General features: G+C 45.2%; 1 protein-coding gene across 9 annotated transcripts in view; it reads left to right on the top strand.

The window, feature by feature from the left end:
* MTRR (5-methyltetrahydrofolate-homocysteine methyltransferase reductase) overlaps nucleotides 1–24,981 on the top strand; it is a 517,819-nt gene that overhangs the window by 240,944 nt on the left and 251,894 nt on the right. For all 9 annotated transcript variants that reach the window (XM_072152995.1, XM_072152997.1, XM_072152996.1 and 6 more), the window contains one exon: nucleotides 6,853–7,033. In XM_072152995.1, coding sequence (XP_072009096.1) covers nucleotides 6,853–7,033 — 181 coding nt within the window. The remainder of the gene's footprint in view (nucleotides 1–6,852; nucleotides 7,034–24,981) is intronic.

Here is a 24,981-nt window from a genome sequence, read left to right as displayed (position 1 = left end):
ATTACGCTCATGCTGAAGGTAGCTGAACTGTCGTAATTCCAGTGTGTTGGTTAACCATGTCCGAAGATGGAATATTCCCCTTAAAGACCAGTTTCCTACCATGGTCGCTGTTAGGATTTCGGGTATGCCTGCCACACTGAAAGTATAAAAGCCATAGGGCCTAGGGCAGTGATGGCGAACCTATGGCACTTGTGCCAGAGGTGGCACTCAGGCCATCACCCCAGGACAAAGTTCCCCAAGCAGTCCCAGGCAACTTAAGAGATGCTGCTTTCAGCGCTATTTTAAAGTGACACCTTATTGGCTGTTTGGAAGTGAGAAAGTGAGAAGGTGTTGACAGAACCGTAATACCTTTCGAGGTCCTTATTCTGGACCCACCATTGCTCCTCTATATAGAGACCCTGGAGAGAAGCTATAACGAGAGTCTGAATTTGCCCTTTTTCTTTCAACTGTATTGGTGGCCTCAGGGGCTGATACAATTGAAAGATGTGAAACAACAGGTAGCAATAAGTTACTGCTTAAAATGCTATGTTGGCACTTCACAGTAAATAAGTGTATTTTGGTTGTAGTTTGGGCACTCTGTCTCCAAAAGGTTCGCCATCACTGGCCTAGGGGATTTTGGTTCGACTTAATGGGGTTAAGCCCCCATAACTAAGTATTAGGGTGTATATGTGCCATCCACAATTTTTTAATCTCCACCCATTTGGTGTATGCAGCTCAGACTGACAATGTGGCAGCGCAAATTCGCCACCCAATAATAATGCATTCTATCTGGGACCGAGAGACCCCCCCGGGGGCAAGCATGACCGACTTTGGCATTATGTGACGCCTATTATACAAATTAAAATTAAATATGGCGCCTTGTAAGGCCTTAAGCTCGCTATGTGGCACCTTAACTGTAAGGTCTGATAATAGTATAGTAGTTTAAAGAGCCACATCATTTTAACTGCAGCTACTCGACCAAGGAGCGATATGTGATGCGTTTGGCATTTATTCAGTAGGGATTTTAAATTCCAAAACTGGGAGAGAAGTATGTGGGGAGGTCAAGGTGTGTAAAATGTAATCCGCAAATAACAAGACCTTGAACTCTTTGTCCCTAACTTGTATGTCCCTGATATCTGGGCACAATCTGATTCTGGCTGCCAGTGGTTCGATACAGAGAACGAATATCATCAGAGAAAGGAGGTATGCCTTTCCTGGGGTTAGACATTCGCGTGGGGGAACTATTGCTGTGGCACTTTTATATGACCCCTAAATGGCGGTCAGGAAGCATCCTGTTATTCCGCAGGCCCCCTGGACATCATACATGTCAAGTTTGTCAAACACCTTTTCCGCAACAAGGCGAAGAAGCAATGCCAAGTGAGATTCCATGTTAACTACATCAATAAGATCTAACGCCCTCCCTGTATTGTCCCACTCCTGGTGCCATGGAATGAATCCAACCTGATCTCTATTGATCAGCGATGGGAGCCAAGCGTTAAGCCTGTTAGCCAAGATGCGGGTAAAGATCTTTAACAGTGTGATCGGTCTGTAGTTAGTTCAGTTGGTTGCGTCTTTTCCCGCTTTTGGTATCGATGAGATATAAGAGGATAACATGTCACAGTACGTGTGGGTCCGTCCAAGAAAGAGTTAAACAACAAAAACCAATGGATTGCTAGATCCTCTAGGAAGAGCTTATAGTATAAATAGGTGAGCCCCTCCGGTCTCAGTGATTTCCCGGACGGAAGAGCCTTCACCACCTCATCCAGCTCTAGTGGCGGACGCATTGAGGCTGGCCACTGCCAAGAGGACAGATAGTCCCGCAGTTGCTGCTGCATCACAGCTGTTTCTCAGGGCAGGCCACTAGGGAGAGAGTAAAGCTAAATATATTAGCCATGGAAATAGCCTGCGATGTATCTAAGGTCTCCCGCATCATCTTTAACTGCTTGGGGGCTACCGTTGTGTTATTTCCTGCCAGTAGACAAGCTAGCAGTGTACGGACCTTGTTCACCTTTTCATAGTAGCGTTGTTTCAAAAAAGTGAGAAGTTATTCAACTTTTTGGTAATCACACATTGCTGCAGGTGCAGCTATCAGGGCCTGCAAGATCCCTATATTTGGGTGTGACACCTTTTTGTCCTCTAATTCCATGGTCGTGTGTCAGTAACCAGGGGTAGTGGACCCACCAGACCACCGCGGTCGATGACGTTAGCTGACACCTGGGACCAGTGGCACCCAATTTGCACCAGAACCCGCCACATAGCTAGGTTGGACTTGATGCGGCGTGGTACCGCCAGGTCTTTCCACAGGCACGACTTTGTCTGCGGTGACGGCCAAGGGATAGTACTAAATCATCAGGCAAACTCGTGGTCAGGGACAGGCAGGAGGTCGAGACAGGCAGCACAGGATCAGAATCAGGGACATAGCGGTAGGTCAGGAACAGAATCTGGGTCACAACGGGAAAATGGGATAATTGCAATAGTACAAAGCTTTCTCTTAGGCATAGAAGCACAAAGACGTGGCAGGGGACACAGGAAGGGGCTGGGAATTTATGAGGAAGGCGGCATGCCAGCCCCAATTATGCGTGGGAGCCGTGGAGACTGCAACTGGAGCCAGGAGAGTTCTCGTGCAGGCAGGCTCTTGGTGCACAGGAAGGCACAGAAGTGCACCTGTGACCCAGAATATGGGTCGCAGGACACCTGTGACATGGTCTTTGCTATTTTGTTATAGTAGGCTTACACAGTCTTACTCTCACAATGCTGCGAGGCTGAGTAGGCATGTGGGTAGTGGTGTCAGGTAAAATTGAAATTACGTGTCCGGTCAAAGTGAGTCTCTTGAATAAAAGCCACGTCAGCTTTAAGCAGTCTAAGCTCTCTCAGCAATAGACAGTGTTTAACTTTATAGTTAACTATGTCGGGGGGGAAACTGTCTGTTTGTCCCCAAGATAGGGGAGGTGTACCATAGTCCAGCTGGGAGAGAAGGAGCAAGGTTCCTCCCGTCCCACCCCCCAACATACTAAAGCAGGCTGTCAATGTAGAACATTCACAGAATTACATAACCACCACATAACAACTTTAACATACTAATATTTTTCCTGGTGAACAATTAAAGCAAATGGGCAGTTGATGGTCCCGGAGGACAGCAAGAAGGGGGTGTTGATGTCTTCGCTTCTGTAATGTGACCCAAGAAAGGTCTTAATATGGTCAGGCTTTTGGCTCCCCTTTCTTTTCCCTTGGTCACCTCTTTCACCATGCAGTCATGGACACAACAAATCACATCCCTTGGTTGGGAGGAGAGCCCTTTGCGTCAAATTGCTGTGTGCGTCCCGGCCAGTTTTATCTTGCAGGGTGCCTGCACCCCCAGTATCATGTTAAAGATTTGTACCAGTACTTGTGGTATATCTGCGTTCGTGATTGACTCTAGAAGACTCCTGATCCTAATATTATTGTGCCTCCCTTGATTGTCCACGTCTTCCAAGTAGCGATGCATGCCTCTCAGGGCTTCTGAATCATCAACTACTATGGCCAGGAGTTGTGAGACATAGGGGCAGATTTATAAAGCTGTCGGAAAGTCTGAATATTTCTAGTTGCCCATGGCAACCAATCACAGCTCCCGTTTAAAATATTCATGAGCACTGGTAAAATGAAAGCTGAGCTGTGATTGGTTGCCATGGGCAACTAGAAATGTTCTAACTTTTAGAAATCATAGTGTCCTGTGATATCACTTTCTCCCTCTTAAGGTTTCCACTTTGGCAGCAATATGTTGTAAATCTTGTCGGACCACTGAGATTTCGAAGCGGCAGGTCTCTACTACCTCAGAAACAGTTGCTGAAAGTCCTGCTTAGTTGGAAGATTATGTAAGAACTGAACTATATGTCCCCACCTGTTGTGGAGATAAGACACAGAGGTCCCTTGGCAGGCATAGGACAAGCAAATTGAGACATGGCTGGTGTGGCTCCTAAGCTGTCTTCTAAGTTCCCTCCTTCCCACGACCTCCTGGCTGCCTCAGCCGCAGAGGCGCTCATTTTATCATGTGTTGGGGTATCTTCAGCAACCCACCTAGTAGCACATGGTGGGGCCACCACTATATCAGCAGAGGGGTTTCTTGTGGAGGGGATTTTCCCACCTGGTTTTGCAGTCCAACTTGCCTTCTGCAGTGCTGTGGGTGCTGGGAGAGAGGCCATTCTGTGCCCTTGATTGCCTGGTCCACAATGGCGGCAGGTGCTGGGTAGCACAGAGTTCCCATTATGGATGGAGGCTTGGGTGAGTGCAGCTGCTCTGTGGCAGGCTTCTGGAGCGTGCCCCTGCATCTGTAAATCACAGTCTTTGCCTCTACGTGGCAAGCTGGGGGCTGCAGGGCCGGAGGTTGTAGAGGTAAAGATGGAGCGGGTGAGGAATTGCTCCAGGCTACCCCTGGTGGTCGGTGCCAGAAGTGCTGTCTTGGGGTCTCTTCTTCTGATTCCACCCCATCAGGGTACAGGTAGTGGTGGCTAAATGCAGGTTCTGGGTGTTTTTTAGTGGGTGAGATGACGGAGCTGCAGGCTCATGCATCCGCCTTCATTCGTGTCCAGCCCACAACCCCGGGACATAGAAGGTTTAATGCAGATGGGGGGTTATGTACATATCTCATGACCAGGCAAGACCATACAGCCTCACAGGGAGCACTAAGGGACCATTCATTTTTATAAAATTTGTGCACATAAGGCGGCCAGCTCTGCGTTAACTAAGTTCTTGTCACAGGCTGTAGCTATGTCAGAAGCCTCTTAGATAACCACTCCGATAGTAAATAAGAGGTGGATAGATGCACAGGGGCATTATGCGGATCATGTCCGATTGATTTCAGAGAACAAACGTTTCTTCTCTAAAGCAAGAGCACAGGACATCTCCTGGCAACAATTATTCATTCCCAACAGGGTTTTTCTCATATTGACATGATAACTGATGTAGCTGGGTCGGTTATAGCCATTTTAGAAAGATTTTACATGTGCTATAAAGAACTCTTTTAATCCCAGTTAACTGTCCAGAGAGAAGAAATTACAGAATGGGGCACATTTACTTACCCGTCCAGAGGACATAGTAGAACTGGAACGGGTGCAGAGGTGTGCAACCAAGATTATTAGGGGAAAGGGGGGATTAGAATACACTGACAGATTACAAAATTTGGGATTATTCAGTTTAGAAAAAAGACGACTGAGGGGAGACCTCATTACAATGTACAAATACCTGAACGGACAGTACAAGGATCTCTCCAAAGATCTTTTTATACCTAGGCCTGTGATCAGGACAAGGGTGCATCCTCTACGCCTAGAGGAGAGGCGATTCTACCATCAACATAGACAAAGGTTCTTTACTGTAAGAGCAGTGAGACTATGGAACTCTCTGTCGCAGGAGGTTGTTATGGCGGACTCTATGTACATGTTCAAGAGAGGCCTGGATGCCTTTCTGGAGAGAAATAATATCACGGGTTATGGGGAGAAAACATTTAATTCTTAAAGGTTGATCTTGATGGACTTGCCTCTTTTTCCAGCCTTATGTACTATGATACTATGAGTCCACAAAGTATGTGGGGGCAACAATAATGCACTGTGGCGCGATTCACTAAGATTGTGCGCTCGATATCCTGCATGTGTCACTTCCCCGCTCAGGTCCGCCGGAGTTTACCTTCTTCTTCCCGGTGTATGTAAGTGCATTGTCTTGCGACACAATTTGAATCTTAAATCCTGCGCTCCGTCCAAATCAATCGGAGCGTCCGAAGGCCAACCGCCCTGATTTCTGTTGCATGAAAGCCAGCGCAGCTGCGCCACAATCTGATTGCGTGCGGCACATTCCCCAGTTAAATACCTGTCCCAGCGGTGCAAATCCCGAAATCTTTGAAAATCCAACAAAAGTGCGATCCGCACTGGTGTCTCTCTACTGAAACTCACACATGAGGTAAGAAATCAATTAGAAGGGCAGATTACCATAGAGGAATTGTAGGGTGCACTGGTGGAACTACTGGCCAATGACAAGGCACCAGGGTGTGACAGTCTGCCAGTGGAACTCTATAAAATTGTCAAGTTCTGCCCTTATTCACACAACCTCAGGTTCTCTTATGATTGATAACATTCGCAGATTGAGCTCAGGAGAAATCAAACCATGACAACGTATGGTATAAAATCTGAGTCTCTGCGAACTGATGCCATCAAAAGTAAGGCACATGTGAGATGCTTTATTTATGTCACACAGTATTATACAGGGAAGACCTGGGACGGTTACGCAGGGATTTAGGAATAAAGAAGTAATGTCCATAGTCCATTGGTTGGTAAATTATTACATGGGCAATGGAGACACTAAGGCTTTGTTTTCCTTGAAGTGTATATAATATTGTAAATCCTTCTTGTGAAATGGCAAACATCGGAGTAGATCTTGCAGACCTTTGACTATGGCTGAAGCTGATCAAAGTCCACTCCTCTCCACCAAACATCTTTATGGTATTCTCAGCATTCAGCAAGTATATGAAAAATAAAAACATTTTCATTAAACACAAAACAATACTTCACAAAATGCTCAAGGCTCTTCTAGTTCCACCACTGTTACAGGTGTTCCAAGAGGCATTTATTACAGGTTGCCTACCCAAATGAATGAGAGAAGCCATTATAGTGGTGTTCTTAAAGCCTGAAAAATCCATTGACCCGGGCAGATAATGAGGCCACACCGCCTCTGATTGAATAGTGCTCTATGGGAACCTGTGGCTAGCTACATTTGGGAAAAATGTGGTGACCGGTTTCCTTTAAATAGTGCTTTACCTAAATTATTTTATTGTCTATGTATAATGTATGCAATTTATGCTTTAGAAAATTTCACAAGGTGTAATAATTGATCATTTGTAAATATATTTAGGTTTTCTTGCGTGCTCTGGTGGAATATACAAGTGATGCTGTTGAGAAGCGGAGGTTACTGGAGCTTTGCAGCAAACAAGGCAATTCTGACTATAACTTGTTTATTAGGGACCATGCTATCAGTCTGTTGGACCTTCTCAATGAATTCCCAAGCTGCCAGCCTCCATTAGGCCTATTAATAGGTAAGTCTACTCTCCTTAGTAAAATTTAGGGTTTTAATATCATCCTTTTATGTAATATTTTGTTTTATTAAAAAAAATAATGAAGGAAGCATTGTTTTCCTAAATATTGAACTGCATATGACATGTCACTTGTTTAATGATAGTAAAAAACGTTTAGTTTAGTTTTCCCAATATGTTTTAAAACACAATGCAAGCTCATTGGGGCCTATTATTCAAAAATGTCTTAAGGTAGGACAAGTACAAACCTCCTTTGTCAGTCTCTGGGAGTGCCATTTCAACTGATATATGGGTAGACAGTCTTATGCTGCACAAGATTCATATAAGAGTCTGATGCTGGATGCTTGTTTGCAGCAAAGCCACACCCTTTCATGTACTAGTCACAAGACCTGAAAACTCTCTAAAACCTTTCATACATGTGGTACAAAAATACAAAATGGAGGATGTGGACAGAAGAAAACAATCCCTATTAAATTCTTACACATTAAAAATCCAGGACATTGGTATAATTGGTATAATACAAATCCATAACACCCACTTCTAAGGCTGAACAAAGTTAATAAATGTAGATAAAGCAAAGTGCTCAATAGAACACTAGGGTAGGATAAGATAAATAATGGGAAATTAATATCTGCCTATACCAGTTATGGCGAACCTTTTAGATACATAGTGCCCAAACTACAACCAAAACCCACTTTTATGTTGCAAAGTGCCAACATGACAATTTGAGCAGTAACCTATTTATCTCTGCTGTGTCACAAGTTTCAATCGTATTTGGGTCCTGAGGACACCAATACAATAGAAAGCAGTAGACATTTGGATTGTAGCTTCCCTCCAGGGTCCCCTGAAGAGGAAGAAGCAGGGGACCCAAAGCAGGAGCTCCAACGATAACACTGAGCGTGGCTTCTCCTGGGCTGTTGATTTAGATAGCAGGAGGAAGCCTTGAGTCCTATCTGGTAAATTCTGTGCTGGGTGCCCACAGAAAGGGCTCCGAGTGCCACCTCTGGCACGCGTGCCATAGGTTCGCCACCACTGGCCTATACAGACCCAACTCTATGAATAATGAGAACAGATACCGTATACTCGTGTATAAGCTTATAAGTATAAGTTTTTTAAGCACAAAAAATGTGCTGAAAAACGTCCTCTCGGCTTATACGCGAGTCTATTAGAAAAAATGTACCCGCTTAAAAAAAGAAGAAACTTTTATACTCTCCATCCGATGTCAGCACGGCTCCCCGATGTCAGCGCGTCCCGTCTTCCTTCTTCTCCACGGCTCCTCTTCTTTCTTATTGCTTCTCTCATGGACGCGGCCATGTTTTCTTCCTGGCCGCGCATACTATGACGTCAGCAGCGGCCGCGTCATAGATGCGCATGCTAGAAGAAAACAAGAAGAAAGAAGAGGAGCCGCGGAGAAGAAAGAAGACGGGACTTGCTGACATCGGACACATCGGTGAGCTGCGCTGACATCGGAGGGTGAGTATACAAGTTTATTTTTTTAAGTGCTGTGGGGGCAGGCTGTATACTACTAGGGGCAGGCTGTATACTACATGGGGGCTGGCAGGCTGTATACTACATGGGGGCTGGCAGGCTGTATACTACATGGGGGCTGGCAGGCTGTATACTACATGGGGGATGGCAGGCTGTACACTACATGGGGGCTGGCAAGCTGTATACTACTGCGGGCTGGCAGGCTGTATACTACTGGGGACTGGCTGGCTGTATACTAGATGGGGGCAGGCTGGCTGTATACTAGATGGGGGCAGGCTGGCTGTATACTAGATGGGGGCAGGCTGGCTGTATACTAGATGGGGGCAGGCTGGATGTATACTACTGCGGGAAGGCTGGATGTATACTACTGCGAGCTGGCTGACTATATACTACTGGGGACTTGCTGGCTATATACTGGGGGGGTCTGTGACCAATGCATTTCCCACCCATGGCTTATACTCGAGTCAATAGTTTTTCCCAGTTTTTGGTGATAAAATTAGGGGTCTCAGCTTATACTCGAGTATATACGGTAATCACATTATCACTGAAAAAAAGAAACAGAACATTTCCGTGGAATATATAGTTAAATACAAAAACAATGCTCAATTCTCCTTTCACCACTAAAAAAAAGGTAAAACCAGGCAAAAAATGAGCAGTGCTTTCCAATTGGGGATTGCATAAGCCACTGTTCCAGCTGGTAGACCCTTAGTGTTTCGAAGGTTAGCAATCACTCCCAGTTGCAGTATACACTGTCAGCATTAATGCATTTTTAGATCTTGCCTTTGGATGAGAAAAGACAGCGGTAGATCCTGCAAAATGGGAGACAAACCAGTCATGCAGATCACCAAGGTTTAACCCCTTATCACCAAGTTTGTTCAGCTCAATGACCAGACTCCAATTTTCGAATCTGATATGTGTCATGATAATAACATATCCAGGTTATTTTGAGTTTGTTTTCTCGAGACACATTGTACTTCATGTTATCTGTAAAAATTAAGTGATAAGTTTTGAGTTTCATCTGAAAAAAAAAAAGAAAATTTGGCAAAATTTTGGAAAAATTCTCCTTTTTTAAAGTTTGAAATGTTCTGCTTTCCAGGCAGATAGTTAAACTACCCAAAAAACTAGATAACTAACATTTCCTGAATGTCTGCTTTATGTTTTAATGTGTCCTCTCCTTTTTCTAGGATGCTATGAGGCTTAGAACTTCCGGTGCAATTTTTTAAATTTTCATGAAAATAGCCAAAACTCACTCAGCTTTCAAGTGACTTAAATAATCAAAAAACCCCATAAATTACCCCACTATAGAAACTACACCCCTTAATATATGTAAAACAACTTTTATTAATTTTTATTACCTTTTAAGTGTTTCACATAGGTTAAAACAAAAAGGAAGTGCGAATGTGCGAATTTAAAAAAAAAAAATACATTAATTTAGACCAAAACTGACAATTTCATAATGAATAAAATGATGAAATGCTCTGAGCAATTAAGTTAATATTTGCCTAGAAAATTAACTTTTTCCCCAAAAACACATTTCAAATTCTTTGCAGGCCTGCCTTAGAAGGAGCAGCTAACATCGTTTCAGTGATTGCTCCAGTAACACAGGTGTGGGTATTGATGAGGACAGGGCTGGAGATCAATCTGTCATGATTAAGTAAGAATCACACCACTAGACACTTAAAAGGAGGCTGGTGCTTGGCATCATTGTTTCTCTTCTGTTAACCATGGTTATTTCTAAGGAAACATGTGCAGTCATCATTGCACTGCACAAAACTGGCCTAACAGGGAAGAGTATCGCAGCTAGAAAGATTGCACCTCATTCAACAATCTATCGCTTCATCAAGGAATTCAAGGAGAGAGGTTCCATTGTTGCCAAAAAGGCTCCAGGGTGCCCAAGAAGGACCAGCAATTGCCAGGACCGTCTCTTAAAAGTGTTTCAGCTTCGGAATCGGGCTACCAGCAGTGCAGAGCTTGCTCAGGAATGGCAGCAGACAGGTGTGTGTGCATCTGCATGCAGTGTGAGGCGAAGACTCTTGGAGCAATGCCTGGAGTCAAGGAGGGCAGCAAAGAAGACACTTCTCTCCAGAAAAAAACATCCAGGACAGACTGATATTCTGCAAAAGGTACAGGGAGTGGACTGCTGAGGACTCAGGAAAGTCATTTTCTCTGATGAATCCCCTTTCCCATTGTTTGGAACATCTGGAAAACAGCTTGTTCGGAGAAGACAAGGTGAGCGATACCACAAGTCTTGTCTCATGCCAACTTTAAAGCATCCTGCAACCATTCATGTGTGGGGTTGCTTCTCAGCCAAGGGAATCGGCTGTCTCACAGTCTTGCCTAAAAACACATCCATGAATAAAGAATGGTACCAGAATGTCCCCCAACAGCAGTTTGGTGATCAACAATGCCTTTTCCAGCCTGATGGAGCACATTGCCATAAAGCAAAGGTGATAACTAAATTGCTCAGGGAAACAGAGATTTTGGGTCCATGGCCTGGAATATCCCCAGATCTTAATCCCATTGAGAACTTGTGGTCAATCATCAAGAGACTGGTGGACAAACAAAAACCAACAAATTGTGACAACATGCTAGCATTGATTGTGCAAGAATAGACTACTATCATTCAGGATTTGGTCCAGAAGTTGATTGAGAGCTGCCAGGGAGAATTGCAGAGGCCCTGAAGAAGAAGGGTCAACACTGCAAATATTGACTTGCTTCATTAACTCATTCTAACTGCCAATAAAAGCTTTTGTTACTAATAATATGCTTGCACTTGTATTTCTGTATGTGAAAAACATCTGACAAACACACATAAAAGCCAGAGGGCAACAGATCATGTGAAAATATAATATTTGTGTCATTCTCAAAACTTATGGCCATGACTGTATACATCTCTATGCTCTGCTCACTAATATGTCCAATGCAATCTGTACACCGACCCCTTTCCCCCATTCAAGCCCACGTAATCTAGATACTCAGAGACAAAAGACCCACAATGCTGTCTCAGCTATTAACCCATTTTGCTCCTTAAGGGTACATTCACACGCGGTATGCCCACCGTGCTGGAAAGGAGGAGGAGGTGACCATGACTGTAGTGGTAACCTGCTGCATGGGCACACGGCCGGGCATAGAATGGAAGGAGTGCCATTCACAGCAGATTTGTATTGTCACATTGTACAAGCTATAAAATGTAATTTTTTTGGTAATGCTAACATATGAGGGCTTATTATTTGCTGGGTCAGAGAAAATGTATGCATAACTCATTTTGGGTGTCTATAGCTTATTCATGAGATTTTATTAAAGGGACATTCCAGAAATCAACATAATTCATATACAAATGGGTCATCAAAATATAAGCTAATATGTAATTAGTTGTTATTTAAAATTTTGTTCCCCTTAGAAGAAAATTGCTGTGGACATGCACTGTAATGATTAATCAGACCGTTGATTTCCTCCCCGCGGAGCAGACGCAGGACAGAAGATGGCCGCTGGTCACAGGTCCACATCACGTGTCCTGCACCTGCCTGGGCAGGTCATGTGATCACCACTATGTTTGGCTGTAGTCGGTTGGTTGCAGTGCATTCAGTGTGATTAGTGTTTTGCTGATGTGCAGTGATGGTAGTTACACATCATTACTATGGTAACAGAGCAGGACAGTCCGTTACATCATCACTGGGGGCAGAAAATAAGAGGGAAGAGGAGTTACTGAGAACTAAAGGATCAAGGGACTTGTAGTTTCCAGTGACTGCCAACTTGGTGATAACCATGCCTACTTTAGAGAGGCCATAAAATTTTGTGCGCTTGGTTAGTTACCGTATATATACTCGTTTATAAGCCAAGTTTTTCAGCACAAAAAATGTCCTGAAAAACGTCCCCTCGGCTTATACACGAGTCACAACGAATAAAAAAATAATCAACTTATATACTCACCCTCCGGTGGCCCCGATCTGCAGCGCTGCTCCCCCGATGTCCTCTTCTGCAGCGCTGCTCCCCCGATGTCCTCTTCTGGCTTCCCGGCGCCTCTTCTGCCTCCTGTACATCGCGCCGGGCGCCGCTGATGACGTCATACTAGGCGCCCAGCGCGATGTACAGAAGACGGGCGCGGAAGCCAGAAGAGGACCCGCGCGGACATCGGGGGAGCAGCGCTGCAGATCGGGGCCACCGGAGGGTGAGTATATAAGTTTTTTTTTTTTTTTTTTTAATGCTGGGCTGAGCTGTATACTACTGGGAGCAGGCTGGGCAGCGCTGTATACTACTGGGGGCAGGCTGGGCAGTGCTGTATACTACTTAGGGCCGGCTGGGCTGTGCTGTATACTACTGGGGGCAGGCTGGGCAGTGCTGTATACTACTGGGGGCAAGCTGGGCAGTGCTGTATACTACTTGGGGCAAGCTGGGCAGTGCTGTATACTACTGGGGGCAAGCTGGGCAGTGCTGTATACTACTGGGGGCAAGCTGGGCAGTGCTGTATACTACTGGGGGCAAGCTGGGCAGTGCTGTATACTACTGGGGGCAAGCTGGGCAGTGCTGTATACTACTGGGGGCAAGCTGGGCAGTGCTGTATACTACTGGGGGCAAGCTGGGCAGTGCTGTATACTACTGGGGGCAAGCTGTATACTACTGGGGGCAGGCTGTATACTATAGGGGGCTGGCTGACTATATACTGGGGGGGGGGTCTGTGCCCAATCCATTTCCCACCCTCAGCTTATACTCGAGTCAATAGATTTTCCCAGTTTTTGGTGGTAATATTAGGGGTCTCGGCTTATACTCAAGTATATACGGTACTTACAGCCAGGTCCTGCTCGGATGCAGAACCCAGCGCAAAGAGGTTCCATCAGCCTTGGGGCACACGCCGCAGGAGGAATTGGATCCCCCAATATGCTCATTGGGAGGATCCAATTCATCAGGGACACACTTGTGGTCTGAGTTTTTTTCTTTTCATACAAAACTTTCCAGTTTCAGTAATGTAAGTCATGATTGCTCTATGTCATGACTAGAGATGAGCGAGCACTAAAATGCTCGAGTGCACGTTATTTGAGACGAACTTTTTCCGATGCTCGAGTGCATTTTTCAAAGGGACCAAGGCTCTGCACAGGGAAGCTTGGCCAAAAACCCGGAAACCTCAGAAAATGATGGAAACAACATGGAAATGGACAGGAAACAGCAGGGGCAGCATGCATGGATGCCTCTGAGGCTGCCTAATTGCACCATTATGCCAAAATTATGGGCAACAGCATGGCGATGATAGAGTGAGGCGAGATGGCATCTAAAACACCCAATAATTGACCCTGACGCTGTAGGGGACGGCATGCGGAGGCAGCAGCGGCAGGCTAGAGAGTGGCATGGCGACATACCTGAAATGGACTCAGGCTTCAAACCCATTTTAAAAATTTCTTTTGGCAAGGATAACGTGTAGCACTGTACGTATCAGTGTTTGGCTTGGTTATGGCGGCAGAGAGGAACCAAAGGAGGTGAGCAAGAAGCGCTGAAATGATTTCCTATTTGAACAAAAGGTTGACGGTATATTTGGTCAATAACACAGCATGGCGGCGACAGAGTGACCAAGTTCCATAACGCATCTGGTGAAACTCCCGAAAAATGAGCCTGACACAGCTTGTTTGCTTAGGGGACGACATGTGGAGGCAGTTATGGAGACGAATTTTGGAGACGGCGTGTGGAGGCAGCTACGGAGACGGCGTGTGGAGGCAGCTACGGAGACGGCGTGTGGAGGCAGCTACGGAGACGGCGTGTGGAGGCAGCTACGGAGACGGCGTGTGGAGGCAGCTACGGAGATGGCGTGTGGAGGCAGCTACGGAGACGGCGTGTGGAGGCAGCTACGGAGACGGCGTGTGGGGGGAGGGACGCTCACTCAGTCGTACAGTTTTGCATCCATTGTCAAAATGAGTGACCCATATAAAACACCAGAAAATCACAGCCAGTAAAACACCCGAAAATGTAGCCTGACACAGCTTGTTGCTAAGGGGACGACGTGTGGAGGCAGCTATCCAGACGACATGTGATGGCAGCTATCAACACGACGTGTGGAGGTTGCTATGGAGACGACATGTGGAGGCAGCGGCCTCGGGCTGGCGATTGTCCAGGCGACATAACCAGAATGTACTCCGGCTACAAACAGCATTTCTAAAAACCTTTTGTGTACGATCAAGTGTAGCACTGTAATAATATCCTTCATAGATAAAAGTTTGGCGGTATATTTTGTGGATAACACAGCAGGGTGGCAACAAAGTTAACAAGTTTGATGTGAAAGCCGTAAAAACAACCCAAAATTTTGCCCGACACAGCTCGTTTGCTAAGGGGACGATGTGTGGAGGCATGTGGGGGGGGACACGCACTCAGTCATCCAGCTTTGCATGCATTGTGAAAATGAGTGACCCATGTAAAACGCCAGAAAATCACAGCCGGTAAAACACTCGAAAATGTAGCCTGACAAGGGACGACGTGTGGAGGCTGCTATGGAGACAATTAAATTTGGATAGGGCCTGTATGTGGCAGTCCAAAAAAGTTTTCAAAATAGAGGACCGGGTAGGTGGCCCTCCAGAAAAATTAACCCCTTAACGCTGAAGCCACTTTTCACCTTCCTGACACGGCCCATTTTTTAAAATCTGACATGTGTCTATTTAAGTGGTTATAACTTTGGAACGCTTTAACATATCCAGTTGATTTTGAGATTGTTTTTTCGTGACACATTGTACTTCATGTTGGTCGAGAAATTTAATCAATATGTTTAGTATTTATTTATGAAATAAATGGAAATTTGCCAAAAATTTTGAAAAAAACAATGTTTTCAAAATTCAAAATTTTCTACTTTTTGGAAAGTTAGTCATATCACTAAAATAACTTGATAACTAACATTTTCCATATGTCTGCTTTAACTTGGCATCATTTTTCAAACATCTTTTCCTTTTTTTAGGATGCTAGGAGGCTTATAACTTTAGGTGCAATTTTTCAGATTTTCACGAAAATCATCAAAACCTACTTTTGGAGGGTCAGTTTAGTTAGAAGTGACTTTATAAGGCCTACATGATAGAAAACCCCCACAAATGACACCATTTTAGAAACTACACCCCTCAAAATATTCATAACAACCTTTGGGAATTTTGTTAACCCTTTGAGCGTTTCATGAGGGTGAAAGATAAATGAAAGTGAAATTACAGAAATGTAATTTTATCTTACAATAGATTCATTGAACACTAAAATTTGCACCTTCACAATGGGTTAAAAAGGAAAATGCATTTTACCATGTTTAGGGCAATTCCTCCTGAGCATGCCAATGCCCATTTTGTCACTGTACCCTGCTGTACGGGCACAGGGGGGCACTTGGAATGGAAAGAGCGTTGTTTCGTTTTTGCAGGGCAAATATGGCTGAAAAAGTTTTCATGTGTCAGGATGAATTTGGAGAGCCCTAATGGTACCAAAACAGAGGAAAGCCCCAACATGAGACACCATTCTGGAAAGTACACCCCTTGGAGAGTTTAGCAACGTGTAATTTGTGTATTTGCCCAAACAGGTGTTTGATTCAATTAGGCCCCAAAAGGGAAAAAAGGTGAAAATATTCTCAAAAAAGTCACTTTTACCCCAAATTTTTGTAAGCCACAAGGGATAAAAGATGAAACAACTCCCATAAATGTGTAAAACTATTTCTCCTAAGCACAGAACTGCACCACTTTTGCATATAAAGTGTTGTATGGGTACACAGTAGGGCTCAGAAGGGAAGGAGGGGCTTTGGCCTTTTAGAAGCCAGATTTGACAATCATCCATTACATGTGTCAGGATGCATTTGGAGAGCCCTAGTGGTACCAAAAATGAGGGGAACCCCAACAAATGTCACCATTTTGGAAAGTGCACCCTTTGGAGAATTTAGCAAGGTGTAATATGTGTATTTTCCCCCACAGGTGTTTGCTTCAATTAGGTCCCTAAAAGGAAAAAGATGAACATTTTCCCAAAAAAGTCACTTTTACGGCTAATTTTTGTATCCCATAAGGCATTAAAGATGAAACAACCCCAAAAAATGTGTACTAGCATTTCTCCCGAGTATAAAATTGCCCCACACATGCAAATAAAATGTTGTATGGGTACGCAGTGAAGCTCAGAAGGGAAAGAGGGGCGTTGGCCTTTTAGAAGCCAAATTTGACAAACATCCTTTACATGTGTAAAGATGCATTTAGAGAGCCGTAGTGGTACCAAAACAGAGGGGAACCCCAACAAGTGTCACCATTTTGGAAAGCACACCCCTTAGAGAATTTAGTAAGGTGTAATATGAGTATTTGTCCATATAGGTGTTTGATTTAATTAGGGCTTAAATAGGACAAAGGTGAACATTTTCTTATAAAGGTCATTGTACCCCTAATTTTTTATAGCCACAAGGGATAAAAAAAATGTAATAACCCCCCAAAATGTGTAAACCTATTTCTCTCGAGTGTAGAAGTACCTCACATGTGTATATAAAATGTTGTATGGGCGCACAGTAAAAGGGAAGGGGAATGTTTGCCTTTTAGAAGCCAAATTTGACAGAAATGTTTGACATGCATTTGGAGAACCCTAGTGGTATAAAACAGATAAGAATCCGAAAAGTGACCCTAATTTTTGAACACACACCCCTTAGAGAATTTTGCAATGTGTAATATATGTATTTGACCCTACAGGTGAATGATCCAATTAGGCCCTAAACATTAAAAAGGTGAAAATTTTCCTATAAATGTCACTTTACTCCTAATTTTTGTAAGCCACAAGGGATAATATATTAAATAACCCCGAAAAAGGTGTAAAACTATTTCTCCTGAGTGTAGAAGTACCCCACATGTGCATATAAAATGCTTTATGGGCGCACAGTAGAGGAAAAGAGGGATGTTTGTCTTTTAGAGGCCAAATTTGCAAGAAATCCTTCACATGTGTCAGGATACATTTGGAGAGACGTAGTGGTACCAAAACAGAGGAAAACCCGAAAAGTGACCCTAATTGTTGAATGTACACCCCTTGGGGAATTTAGCAAGGTGTAATATGTGGTGTAGTGTAATACACGTGGTGAAATGAGCATTTGAACATACAGGTGGTTTCCAAATACGATGTGCGATGGAGTCCAAGATGGAAATTGCAATTATTTCTGCAACGTTCAGTGCCCGTTATGTGGCGCCCCTTATGAAATAATGGAGGGGTATAGGGAGCAACGTGACCTACCAGTTGTTAAATTATTCATTTTACTGAATTCACAACAGGTTGGGCGTGAATTGTGAATGTGTTGCGTATAAGGAGGTAGAATAGACCAGGGGACCATCTAAACTTTTGTCACACTTGGAGTTGTCGCAGGTCTCTTAGTAGTATATAGTGTCCATCCTTAGTATATAGTGTCCATCCTTAGTATATAGTGTCCATCCTAACTCCTCTTTTGGAACAAACTCTTTTCTGAGTCCTTCCTTTAGAAGCAGCAGAATTTACCGTGAAAATGCTGCCCTGACAAAATACAGGAACATCTAAACCAGAGGTACTGGGGCCCCGTCCTTCTTGTCCCAATATTAGTTTCCTAATATCTTCCTCTTGAAAACGGAGAAATGATACGGCAGGGCGTGCACATTGGAACAGCACATAAGAGTTGTACAGCGTAATCTGTACAATGTGCACGGCCAGCGCTTTTGTACCATATCTTCGTTTTTCGTAGGGAAATTATCGCCAAGTGTTGCTCTTATTCACCCTAGCGATGCCCATTGTGACGAATACTGCTGCTTTTAGCTGGACCAAATCGACCAGCCAATAGCGGCAAACATGGACAGAGGGGGGCAACAAAACCCCTCTGAACCACAAGGTAAAATCGGTGGCTGTCAGGAACAGCCACCACCCTGCCCCGATCACCGTGTCTACAGACATGGTGATCAGTATTACTGACGTCATAAGTAAATTCGCTGCTATTGGCTCGTCTGAATTGATGAGCCAATAGCAGCGATAATAAACTGGGGGTGTGTGGGGGGGACGTAACCCTTCTGGTCCATGGGGCAGGATGGATGGCTGTCAGGAACAGCCGCCGTCTTACCCCGATCAGTGAACAGCCGCCGTCTTACCCTGACCGGTGTTGGCAAGTCACTACCCGCCGCACCGTTCTATTACAACGCGCGTTGGGAATAGGCTATACAATCTTTATTTTTTAAGCAATTTAGACAAATAAGGGCTTATTTTTTGCGAGACGCGATGCACTGTAAAAAAAAACTTTATTTTAGAGGGTGTTTAGCTTATCAAAGCAATTTTATTAACTTTTTTCGTGTGGAGGAAAATAAAATCATCAATTCTTGTTTTGGATTTTTAGCATTTTTGAGGGGGGGGGTCGCTGTAGCATAACAACAATATATTATCTTTATTCTACGGATCACTACGATTACGTTGATACCTCATTTATATAGTTTTATTTTTATTTGTCCAATTTTATTGAAGGAAAACTAGAATAGAAAAAATTGCATTTGTTTTAGTATTGCCATCTTTATAGTGGCATAACTATAGTATTTTTTGGTTGACGGAGCTGGTTGTGAGCTTATTTTTTGCGTGACAAGTTGTTCTTTTCAGTGGTATCATTTTGGCGCTTGTAACTTTTTCAGATCACTTTTTAGAACATTTTTTGTAAAGCAATTTGATAAAAAGTTTTAATTTTTGGCAAGTTTTTGGGGTTTTTTTTTACCATGTTCACCTAGAGGGTCCAATTATGATTAGGATTTATTGTACAGATTGTTACGGACGCGGCGATACCAAATAAGTGGGGTTTTTTTGTGATTTAGTGTATTTTATACTTTATTACTTGTGTAAAGGGAAATGTGGTGTTTGGGGGGACTTTCACTTTCTTTTATTATTTATTTTTATTTTAAAAAACCTTTATTTATTGTTTTAACTTTTTTTTACAGTTAATGACATCTAAGCTTGAACAAGTGATCTTCTGATCACTTGTTCAAGCTATTTTACAGGTTACACAGTGCAATACAGATGTATTGCACTGTGTAATGTAAGACACTGAGCATGCTGCGCATGCCCAGTGTCTTACAGCCGGGTCCTGCCAGGAGGCAGGGACCCGGCTTCCGGATGAAGATCTCGCAGCCCCGGGCACCGGCAGTCCCGGGGCTGCGATCGGAGCAGCGGACCCCCCCGGTAAGCGCCGCGGGGGGGTCCGATTCCCCTCACATTACATTTAAATGCCTCTGACACGCCGCGGTCAGCGCGACCGCGGCGTGTTAGGGGTTAACACCCGCGATCGGAGAAATCTCCGATCGCGGGTGTTAGAGGCAGGTGTCGGCTATAATATATAGCCGACACCCGCAGCTTCTGGCGCCGGCTCCGTTCAGGAGCCGGCGCCGAAAGCTTGACGTAATAATACTGCATTTTGCGGGAACGCACCTCCCGCCATGCAGTACTGTTACGTCAAATGTCGGGAAGGGGTTAAATACATAGAGTACCTGTATGTGGTATCCCAAAACATTTGCAATACTGAGGACCGCGAATGTGGGCTTCCATAAAAATGTAATACATACAGTACTATAGCTAGAGCCAGTTGGCCCTGGCAAAAAATAGCCAGTTGCCTCTGCTTTAGTGTACAAAGAGGAGGAGAAGGAGGAGAAGGAGGAGGAGGAGTGCATACATGATAATTATTCAGGTTGAGCTGCTTTCACCTGGTGGAGAATGGAAATCATGAGAAATCCATGCTTGATTCATCTTGATAAGCGTCAGCCTGTCAGTGCTGTCAGTTGACAGGCAGGTACGCTTATTGGTGATGATGCCGCCAGCTGCACTGAAAACTCGCTCTGACAACACGCTAGCGGCAGGGCAGGCAAGAACCTCCAAGGCGTACAGCGCCAGTTCGGGCCAGATGTCCAGCTTTAAAACCCAGTAATTGTGGGGAGCTGTGTGATCATTTAGGACGATGGTTTGGTCAGCTACGTACTCCCTCACCATCTTTCTGTAAAGATCACCCCTACTCTGCCGAGACTGGGGACAGGTGACAGTGTCTTGCTGGGGTGACATAAAACTGGCAAAGGCCTTGTAAAGCATACCCCTGCCAGTGCTGGACAAGCTGCCTGCTCGCCTACTCTCTCCCTCGCTACTTGTCCCGCAGAAGTACGCCCTCTGCCGCTAGCGCTGTCAGAAGGGAAATACTGTTTCAGCTTGTGCACCAGGGCCTGCTGGTATTCATGCATTCTCACACTCCTTTCTTCTCCAAGGAGTGGAAAGATTTTGCTTGTACCGTGGGTCCAGGAGAGTGAATACCCAGTAATCGGTGCTGGAAAAAAATCTTCGAACGCGAGGGTCACGCCATAGGCAGCTTAGCATGAAATCTACCATATGCGCCAGAATCCCAACTTACAAGGATTCACTCCCCTCACTGGCCTGACTCTCCATTTCCTCTTCCTCCTCCAACTCTTCTTCTTCTGCCCATACACGCTGAACAGTTAATAAGGACTGAGCAATTTTCCCCTCTTCTGTCTCGCCGACATTCTCCTCCTCTTCCTCCTCATCCTCCGATACCCGCTGAGAAACAGACCTAAGGGTGCTTTGGCTATCAACAAGGGAATCTTCTTCCCCCGTCTCTTGTGACGAGCGCAAAGCTTCCGACTTCATGCTGACCAGAGAGTTTTTCAACAGGCCAAGCAGCGGGATGGTGAGGCTGATGATGGCGGCATCGCCACTGACCATCTGTGTTGACTCCTCAAAGTTACTCAGCACCTGACAGATATCAGACATCCACGTCCACTCCTCATTGTAGACTTAAGGAAGCTGACTGACCTGACTAGCAGTTCTGATGGAAGTTGACATCTGGCAGTCTACAATTTCTCTGTGCGGCTGGTAAACTCTGGATAACATGGTTAATGTGTAATTCCATCTCATGGGCATGTAGCACAACAGTCGGTGAGCAGGCAGTTGAAGGCGGCGCGGCGCTGCTCTGAGAGTGGCAGAATCTGTGGTCGACTTTCTGAAATGCGCACAGATGCGGCGCACCTTCGTGAGCAAATTAGACAGATTGGGGTATGTCTTGAGGAACCGCTGAACTATCAGATTGAACACATGGGCCAGTCTGCCGAGGTTGCAGAGCCGCCACCTGGTTATGTCCGTTGTCACACACAACCATGGCTGACTTCAGGTTCAGCGGTGCCAGCCACAGATCAGTCTGTGCCGTGATGCCCTGTAATAGCTCTTGGGCGGTGTGCGTTTTATCGCCTAGGCTCAGTAGTTTGAGCACCTGCGGCTGAGGAGGCATTGTAGACCAGAGAAACAATGACCGAGGTAGGCCCCGCAATCCTCGGCGTCGGCAGTATTAAGCGGCACCCGGATTAGACTCGGTCCCAGCCTCCACCATGTTAACCCAATGTGCTGTCAGCGATACATAGTGGCCCTGCCTGGCAGCACTCGTCCACGTGTCCGTGGTTAGTTGGACCTTGTCAGAAACGGCATTGGTCATGGCGGATGATGTTGTCTGACATGTTCTGGTGCAGGGCTTGGACGGCACATCGGGAAAAGTAGTGGCGGCTGGGGACTGAATACTGAGGGATGGCCACCGCCATGAAGTTTTGAAAGGCCTCGGTCTCAGCCTATAGGGCAGCATCTCCAGGCTCAGTAATTTGGAGATGTGGACGTTGAGGGCTTGGGCGTGTGGGTCGGTGGAACTGTATTTCCTCTTGCGTTCCTGTGTCTGGGGTATAGACAGCTGAACGCTGCGCATGGAGACATTGGTGGACGCTTTGGAGGCGTAGGTGTGGTTTTCAAGCGGGGGGTGTGCCGCAGACCTGGGCATAGGGCTGACTAGCAGAGGCAGCAAATGACACAAGGGAAGGAGCAGTGGTGGGCCCGGCCGGAGGTGAACGGCCTTGGTTCCATTGATTGGGGTGTTTAGCACTCATATGCCTGCGCATACTGGTGGTGGTTAAAGGGGTATTCTCGTCTGGGCATTCACATTCTGTTTAATTAATCTGCCCTATATAAACATTTTTTCAATAAGTTGTTATTTAAAAAAATGTTCCTGAGTGAAGATAATTTCTCATAAATGTAGTGATTTTGTCCCTTAGAAACGAGATGGCTTCCACGGATACGGCCACCTCTGCTGGAGGGATTGCACAAAGAAACAAAAGGTTTTTGTATATGAAATGTATGGGAGTTACTGAAATGTCCCACTTTTCAGACTCAATAGCGCATGTCTGGCCACTGCTGCCAAAACCTGACGTGGTCGGATCCGAGGAAGCCATCTCATTTCTAAGGGACAAAACTGAGAAATTATCTTCACACAGGAACATTTTTTTAAATACCATCCAATTGAAGAAATGTTTACAAATGGCAAATGAATTAAGTTAAATGTAAATGACCAGATGGGAATACCCCTTTAAGCTAGAAGTGGTGGAATCCCTGCTGATCCTGGTGTTGCACACCACAGTCCGTCGGTCATCCGCTGTTTCTTTAAAGAACCTCCAGACTTGAGAAAATCTAACCCTCGCCACGGGAGCTTCACTACGTGAAACATTTGGCGCTGATGCACCAGCTCTGGTCCTGCCTCTCTGTCTGGCCTCACCACTGCCTCTTCCAACCTGTTCTTATATAGGACTCGCCTCCGTCTCAGAAGCACTGTCTTCACCCGGCCTATCAACCCAGCTTGGGTCTGTCACTTCATCATCCTCCGATCCCTCAGTCTGCTCCCCCCTCGGACTTCCTGCCCTGACAACAACTTCACCACTGTCTGACAACCGTGTCTCCTCTTCATCGTCCAACATCTCTTTACACACTTCTTCCACTACGTCATCATCACCCACAGACTGCGACTGGTGGAAAACCTGGGCATCGGGAAAGAGCTCAGCAGCAACCTGAGAAGTGGTTTGTGACTCTGGGAAGGGATCAAATTCCAAATTTTCCTGGGAGCGGGCAGACTGGGGGAAGGAGGTTGAGGTGGAGGAGCTGGTGGCGTGCTTACTTGGGTAACATGGGTGGACTGCGTGAAAGACTAACTGGTGGACAATGAGTTGAAGCATTGTCTGAAATCCACAACATCACCTGTTCACACTGTTCTGGCCTCAACAGTGCTCTACCGTGAGTCCCAGTAAGTTGAGACATGAAGCTAGGGAGTGTGGCTCTGCGGCATTCCCCTGCTCCCTCATCAGCAGGGAGTGTCTCACCCCGCCCAGGACCACGGCCTCTGACCCCTGCAGTAATTGGATGCCCATGCTCTCGTCCTCTACCCCTAGCCCTCGGGTTTAACATTTTCCAAATAAATGTCTATTTTATAGACAAAAGAGAAATATAAAATGTAAAAATTTTTTGGTAATTTTTTTTTTGTTTGTTTTTTTTTATTGGATTTATAGAAGAAATCAGACAGCAACCTCAGAAGATGACTGCTGTGGCTAGTTTCTAACCAACACAGACAATTTTCTGGATTTCTGGAGACTAGCTTGCTAAACAGTAGCAGGCAGACTAAGCTAGATGCAATTGCATTTGCACCACTGACAGCACACAAAAGGATTTTGTGCTGCCTTTGACTTTCACTTTTGAAAAAAAAAAAAAAATCGGCAGACTGTGCCTAATTCAATCAAACCCCCAATAAATTGTCCCACTTAGCTGTTTGAAATGGATATGTGTGTCACTACGAGCCAAAAATAACGTTCGCAGGTCTCCCTGCAAATTCGTCACAATATGGTAGTAGCTGCACTACTAGTGCCAGCAAGCCCAGCCACAAGCAAATAAAAAAAACGCTATTGTAGCCCTCACAAGGGCTGTTGGGTTCTTGTAGAATCACTCCTGCCTAACACTAATCTAATAAAACACCCTAACGCTATCCCTGACCAGCAGCAGCTCTATCTCTAACGACAGAGAATGATCCGAGCAGCGCGGGCAGGGGCTAGTCTATTCTAGGGTCACCTGATCAGGCCAGCCAACCACTGCTATCGACGTGTAAGGGTACCACGTCATGCTGGGTGGAGTGCAGAGTCTCCTGGCTTGTGATTGGCTCTGTTTCTGGCCGCCAAAAATCAAAACGGCGGTAGATACCATTTTCTCGAGCTGGCGAAATATTTGTTTGAGCAACGAGCAGTTTCAAGTACGCTAATGCTCGAACGAGCATGTTTGCTCATCTCTAGTCATGACTGATCTATGTCATGACTGAACTATGTCATGACACATTGTTAGTCCGGACAGATCCGCCACCCTTCACTGCAAAAATTCTGCATTTGGTGGTGTTGGAGAGATACGTGTGATCTGTCCTGCAGGTACTGTTGCACAATCACTGTTACACCCCCCCCCCATCATCCGTTATTCCCAGCGATATCAGTTTTTCCTTGGGTTATGCCCCCCCATTGTCTTTCTTCCCTTCCTCCTCCAACCGTGCTTGCAAGTGTGTTGTGATTTTAGAAGTAGGAGTAGTGCATGCGGTGTGTGGAGGATGTAGTAGTGGTGCTTGCAATTTGAGAACTTGCTACTAAAACTATAAACCTTCTAAAATTTGTAAA

The sequence above is a fragment of the Engystomops pustulosus genome, chromosome 5, assembly GCF_040894005.1.
Source record: "Engystomops pustulosus chromosome 5, aEngPut4.maternal, whole genome shotgun sequence".
Lineage (NCBI taxonomy): Eukaryota > Metazoa > Chordata > Amphibia > Anura > Leptodactylidae > Engystomops > Engystomops pustulosus.
The sequence above is the reverse complement of the archived record's forward strand: the minus strand, read 5'-3'. Positions and strand labels throughout refer to the sequence as shown.